This window comes from Cnephaeus nilssonii, assembly GCF_951640355.1.
Source record: "Cnephaeus nilssonii genome assembly, chromosome: 16".
Classification (NCBI taxonomy): Eukaryota; Metazoa; Chordata; class Mammalia; order Chiroptera; family Vespertilionidae; genus Cnephaeus; species Cnephaeus nilssonii.
This window is the reverse complement of record NC_137087.1, coordinates 6,647,474-6,654,381: the sequence shown is the minus strand read 5'-3', so window position 1 is coordinate 6,654,381 and position 6,908 is coordinate 6,647,474. Positions and strand designations below refer to the sequence as shown.

General features: G+C 52.9%; 1 protein-coding gene across 1 annotated transcript in view; it reads left to right on the top strand.

The window, feature by feature from the left end:
* Window positions 1–502: 502 nt before the first annotated feature.
* Window positions 503–6,908, top strand: part of DRGX (dorsal root ganglia homeobox) — a 28,047-nt gene continuing 21,641 nt past the window's right edge. The window contains exons 1-3 of the mRNA XM_079792996.1: window positions 503–567; window positions 4,720–4,817; window positions 5,698–5,799. Of these exons, the coding sequence (XP_079649122.1) occupies window positions 534–567; window positions 4,720–4,817; window positions 5,698–5,799 (234 nt within the window). The 5' untranslated portion in view covers window positions 503–533. The remainder of the gene's footprint in view (window positions 568–4,719; window positions 4,818–5,697; window positions 5,800–6,908) is intronic.

The window sequence follows — 6,908 nt, the reverse complement described above, 5'->3', positions numbered from 1 at the left end:
AGCCGGGTGCGGACGGAGGCGGCCGCGTTCCGGCCTTGCTCGCCCGCCGCCCGCCGAGGTACGCGGGCTCCCGACCGGCTCACCGCATCCCGCGCGCCAGGCCGGGGGCTCGGCGGCTCTCCCGGCGGGGCTGCAGCTCGCGCAGAGGGCCGGGCGCGCTCGCCGGACCCGGCCGCGGTGGCCTGGGTGCAGCGCTGGCTCCAGGGACCCCGAGAGCCGGGGACTGAGCGGGTTGGGTGCTGGGGCCGGGGGGAGCACGGCTGTAGGGGAGGTGACCCGAACTGAGGGGCTATCCCGCGGGGACCTGATGGGAAACGGCGCTGCCACCTCCCCTCCACGCCCCGGAGTGGCTGAGGGCGCTGGAGGGCGTTTTCCCGGAGTGGAGCTCGCCGTGCGCTCCGGGCCGGGCCAGGGCCCAGGCCCAGGGCGGCTCTGACTGTTGCTGTTTGCTTTGCAGCCGGCCGAAGCTGGGCGCCCCCGGGTCCCGCCGTCACCCTCCGAGTCCCGGCGGCCCAGAAGACCCGCCGTCGGCGATGTTTTATTTCCACTGCCCGCCGCAGCTTGAGGGTGAGTAAGCGCCGGCCGGGCGCTCCGAAAAGCCTGCGGCCCCAGGAAGGACCCCGGCGACGGTGCGGCTGGCGGGTGGTTGGGTCCCCGCCCCGCTAGGGGGGCCGCCGCTGGACGGTGGGTAGGGGCGCCCTTGGCTCCCTCCCGGTCCCCCGCTCCAGCCTCCCGCCCCGTCGCCACCTGCCTCCCACCTCTCTCCCCGCCGGAGCCGGGCGGCCTCGGGCTTTGCCGCAGGAACCAGCGGGGTCCTCCCAGCACAGATGCCGGTGTCACGCCTCTAATCGCTCCCCTCCCCTCCCCGCCCCCCGCCCCCCGCCCAGGGGCCGCATCAATCTTTCACGGTATTTTGCAAACATCCCGAAAACCCAAGGTGGACTGGGGAGTTGGTTCAAAATTGTCCTGGGTCAGACCAAGAGTCAGAACAACCCTGCAGGCTGCTCTCGCCGGCACCAGCACCAGCACCGGCACCGGGCAATATTGCTGCGGGCTGTGGCCAGGGTTTGTTTTGTTCCTGGCCACCTTGGCCTTCCCAGAGCCAGCGGGCCCTGGCCTGGCTTCATGGCGGTGACTCACTGGACTTCTGACCTCAAACCAACCACTGCTTACTCCGGGGGCAGCCCCATGGCCAGGATTTGGGTGTTTGAGGGTCTCCAGGATTTAGAAGACATTCCACCGTAGGGTCCCTGTGGGGGGCTCTGTACTGAATTGTTAGGTGGGGGTAGGTGAGAAGGGGACAGCTAGGCTCTCGGTGCCCCCAGGGTGGGAGGGGAGTCTCCAGGAGTGGGTCCTCCACACAAGGGGGTTAGCATGGGCCAGGGCCCCGGCAGAGCAGTGGTCTCAGCCATGGGCGGTAAGGACTTTTCTGACTGTGGGAGTAATACCAGTACTTGGCTTTGGCAACCTACTCCTTTGCTTTGTTTGTGGAACGGAAGACTTTTGGGGGCCCAGAAATCAGGCAGGCGTGGGGCAGGACAGAGGGGTGAGGCACTAAGACATCAAAGGAGCTGGTCCACCTTGCCCTGGTGACCTCGAGCAGTGGCTGAGCCTCGGCTGGCACCGCACAAGGACTGCAGAAGTTTATGTTTCCCAGGGAAGCTTGGAGAGTTCAGTAGGATTTTCTAGAGGCGGCTGACGAGGACCGGTGGTGAAGCCCTGCCAGCTTGGTCAGCATTTCTAAGAAGGAAAGGCCAGACACTCACCTGCATTTCACCTCCTTTTACCTCCGAGGACCCATGGTGATCGGCTTTATGGAAAGGTTGGAGAGGTACCCCGCTTACATCAGACCCCAGGGCTGGAGGGAGACCCTCTGAATGTGTGGTGGACACATCGTCCCTGCACTTCTGAACCTTGGGTTTGGACTGATGGATGCCCAGTGGCCCACCTCTGGGCAAAGTGAGGAAGGCTGAGGTTTGGGGTATTGAGCAGGCGGTGGGCTGTGTGGATGGCTTACGGGGAAAGCCCTGTCGGCAGGGGCAGGGCGGGCTGCAGAAGCCACTCACGGAGTCCTCGCCCAGCTGGTCATGAGGTCCAGCCCCGCACACTGAGCTGCTCACTGCCGCCCGCTCCGCCCAGTGAGCTTCCCTCTCACCCACACCCAGGCACATGCCGTCTTGATGCTGATTCTACTCAGAAGCAAAGGAGGTCCTTCAGAGCCTTTTGTTTTATCTCTGCAGACGATTCTAAGCCAGTTTTGCAGAAAGGACTAGCGTTGCTGGAGAAGGTGATCTGCTGCAGAGGGAGAGGCTGAGAACAGAATTTGGAATATGACATCTCATTATAGCCCGTCAGCTTTTCCATTTTAATTTTTTGTTAATCTGGAGAGGCATGAAGTAGAAAGCACAGCATGGTTCAGAATCGCACTTCTCCGATCATTTTTTGTGGTGCTAAATGAAAAAGTACTCCATACAGCTGCTTAGGACATTAAAATAGAACAGAAACCTAAGTGAAAAGCGAAATCCTCTTTCACTTCTTTTTCTTTTTTGAAAAGCACTTCTTGTTGCTGGTTTCTTGTCGTTCCTTCAGGAAAAACAGGCTTTTACCATCATTTGTATATTTTTCTCTCTGTGTTATGCATTGTTTGTACTGAAATCATTCTACGAGTCATTCAGGACTTTGCTTTTTTCATTGCATAATATATATTGGGAGGATTTTTTCTATGTTGCTGTATCCCGATCTCCTGACTTATTTTAAATAGCCGTGTAATATTCCACCAGATGCCGAGCAGAAATGTCTCCTGGTGGGATCGTTGGTTGTTTCCAGGTTATTATTATTACCATGTTGCCAGGAACATTTTTCTCTCTTTATGTTGCCACCCTTTATAAATATATTCATAGATTAAATGTCTGTACGTGCACTTACATTTTTGCCAAAAATGGTCATGACCCTCTAACAAGGCTACACCAATAGATGCTGCTACAAATAGGTGAATGGCGGCCACGTTTCAGTACACTCCCATCACGAGACCCCTGATATTTTTTTGCCAAAAAACACGGTGGAAATAATAGTTAATGGTTCTGTTTTGTTTAATTGTCAACAAGGTTTAACATTTTCATAGCATTATTGACCATTCTATTTATTTTTAAGTAAAAAGCTCTTCTCATATTTTCCTCTTTTCTATTGGGTTGCCAATCTTTGTTCTTATTAATTTGACGAGGTGTCAGCCTTTTGTAAGATTCAGTTGGATGCGCAGTGTTTCATTAAGGCACTATGTGCATCCGAGGTGAGCCAGTGGGACCAGCAGGAGCAAACCAGGAGCCTGAGGCTGATCGTGATGGAGGCCCTCAGAGGTCGCGTCCCACCCTCAGAGGTCGCGTCCCACCCTCACCAGCGAGGCGCCTTGTTTCACAAGGAAGCAGTGTGGTGTTTTGCAGAGTCCTGGGCGTTCGACTGCCGCGAGGCTGCTCTTTTAAGCTCCTAGTGAACTGGAGAGAAATGTTTGTAACTAGGGTTTTGAAGAAGAATGCAGCTTGGACAAGAAGAAGCGGGGAGAGGGTTTCAGCAGAGAGTGGGGTGTTATGGCAAACTATGTGGCCCTGGAGAGTAGAATAATAATAGGAGAGACTCCCTTTAGTAGATGGAGTTTTTTAAAGCCTAAAGGGTCTTGCTTCTTTGGGACTGAGGTCCTTCTGAGGGACGTTGTCCTGGCCTTGCGGCTCGCTGGCTCCTAATGCCGAACGCGCAGTGGTTCTGAGCCCAGGGCCCGTGGCGGGTACAGCATTCACTGGCTAATGGGAACTTGCTCATTTGTTTTCCTAAGGAGTCATTGTGGACTGTCAAGTAAATGGTGCACATTTGGAAAATGATCGGAATGCACATTTGGGGCCAAAGTCTGTTCCGGCTTTGGAGGCGCTTTGGAGGCTGCTGGGAGGACAGTGGGAGGATGCCCCTCTTTTCAGGGCAGCAGGAGCAGCGGGCCCTTTCTGAGCCGGGCGAGAGGGTGGGGTGCCCTCTGAGAGAGAGCGGCCCTGTGTAGGTCTGCGGAATTCAGGACAGCCACTATGGGGCAGATCTCTTGGCACTGACATCCATATAACGGACCCGCTACAGTGCTGATGAGCTGTGACCAATGATAATCAATACTCGTCTGTAAACTTCTTGCCTCGTCGTGTCCTGAAGTTCTAGGAGAAAAGTGCTGTGAAAAGCTCTTGGTGTTTTCCTTCCTTCCCCACCCCCAGCCTCTAACCCTTGTTGTTTATAGAAATACAGGCAAGTAGACTAACAGGTGACCAAAGGGAAGCAGCAGCTTCTATGCAAGGCTCTGAGGCAGGGAGTGAGGTGCATGGGACAGTGCAGCTGGGCGCTGGGAGCTGGGAGCTGGGAGCTGGAAGGTGGATGAAGGCTCCACCTCAAGCCAGTGGCCCTTGCTTGAGACCCGAATTTCCGAGAGGAGAACGTGGCTATCTTGGGAAGTAAGGTCGCCTCCCGCCCTATGAAATAGGCATAGTTGGGGCTAAAGTCATAAGTTACTGGGGGAGAGCGCACAAGAGAGTGGGAGAGAAGGGGTTTAATAAGAGGAGCGGAGAAAGCCACTTTGGGGCAGCCAGAGCTCTGTCCGGAGGGCCGGGCTGATGCCTCTGAATGAGCCTGTGTAGCCCGGGGATGGTGTGAGGACTGGGGGCCACCTGCTCAGGCTGATCCCTTTGCTCCCAGCAGGCACTGCGCCCTTTGGCAACCACCCTCCCGGAGATTTTGACGATGGGTTCCTGCGCAGAAAACAGCGCCGGAACAGGACGACATTCACGCTTCAGCAGGTAATGACGGTGTCTTCTGCAAGGTAGCTGTCTCCTGCCTCCAGAAAAACCAGAGTCTTCGCTGCTCTCCTCTGTCTTTTAGAGTAAGGCCAACCGATCACGTTAACTGGATCCTTCTGTTTTTTCAAACAACCTATGTGTCAAGGAACCTATTTCCGGGAGAGGGCAGAGGACTTTGACCTATGACCCCAGATAAAGTGAAGAGGCAATACTGATTGCACCCATTCGCCCGGGGCTGATAGTTTGGGGAGCATTTTAACATCAGCAATGTCATTTGAACCTTGAGAAGGCAGGTAGGACATTCTTGTCCTTGGGTGGGTAGATGAGAAGGCTGGAACCTGAGAAGTGGGCGGATCTGTGGAAGGTATTGTTGCCCTGAATGGAAGGGCTACAGTCGCAACCCTGATATTGTGTTGGCCGGCCCTGGCCCTGCTCTTAGACCTGCTCTGGATCAAACTGGAGCCAGGAAGTACTCACCCCCTCGCAGTTTCCGTGGGACTGGCCGGGAGCCGCTGCAGGTGGTTCTGCTCCTACACCTGTGGTGGAGGCTGTGCGGATTGCTCTCATTCCCCAGGCCACCCTCCCGTTTTGATTCTTCTGAATATATTGAATTGCAAACGCATATAAGTATTTGCACTTCTCTTCTTACTTCTGCTTCTTGGGGGAGCATTGAGGTTGTTAGCAAGACTTAGCTCCTAAGTTATCAGTGGTTGAAATTTTAATTCTGTGGGATCTCTTCAAACAGCTCTTTCCCCCTCTTCTTTCCCGATTTGATCTGTGAAGCAGCTTCCTCAGCACCGTTAGCAAATGTGAAATATGCCTCTGCTTCCTCTCACCTAGCCACAACCTCTCATCAGTAAATAGTTCTTCCTTTTACCAGCTGGAAGCTCTGGAGGCAGTTTTCGCCCAGACGCACTACCCCGATGTATTCACCAGAGAAGAGCTGGCCATGAAAATAAACCTCACGGAAGCCAGAGTGCAGGTGAGCCTTCTGTTCAATTATTTAACTCCCTAATATTAAAACTGGCAAACTTTTTTTTTGACATCATGACTGCAGAGTGCACATTTGGCCAAAGAAAGCAAATGAAGACTATCTGTCATTTTCATGATGCACTTTAATAACATCAACATAATGTGGAATATTAGATTAGGTTGATTAATCGGTCATTCATAATTAACTAGTGATAATGTTCTACACTAATTTGTCCGCGTCTCTAAGGTACTAAATTACATCAATGCACATCCATTTCCTTGCTTTGGAAAAAAAAAAAAAAAGAGCTGAGATGCTATTCTCAAAGCAGCTCTGACCACTCTGGGCGAAGGCCGGTCAATTGCAGAGAACCGTGTTTTCAGATGGGAACAGGGTTAGGATCTGCTTTCCAGAAATTGCATTATGGCCAACTTTTCCCCGGCACGCGGACTCTTTTAGGGAAGTGAATCCGAAGAACGTGTGCAATTTAAAAATCTTTAGAGGGCAGCAGCGAAAGGGCTGCTGCGAGAGGAGCGTGGCCTGCAGTGACCGGCTCAAAGCGGGCTCTCTCTTCAGAAGCCACAAGGTGGTTACGTTTAAGTGCACAGACCGCCGAGCCCAGCAGATGTGCCGCGCTCAGGGGGGCTCACGCACAGCGCTGCCTCTCCAGGCCAGCTAGTCTTTGAGCACAATTATATATTCATCTTATTTATGGGGGTTCCTCCATGCTGTTTTTGTTCTTTTTTTTTATGTAGGGGCTTGGGGTTAAGACGATGCAGAGATCTAATTGTAGGAAATATAATAGTTTGCTCTCGGTTCCCCTGGGTCATGTTAGTATCTCTTAAAAACCAATGGCTGAAGAGAGATAATGGAATTCTGAGCAGTAAATTGGGGGTTGTAAACAAATTATTTCCCCTATAATCAGATTATGTGATCCTGATGATTAAATCTGAACATGAATCATTGGTCATATGTGGGCAAATTAAACTGATTATTATTTGGAAATGAAAATCTCCTTTGGCCAGGATGCAGTCTCTCCTTTCTTTCTCTAATGCCAGCTTGCCAATAGCTGCCTAAAGACCGCACTGCAAATTGAGATAAATGACACAATTATTGAGCAT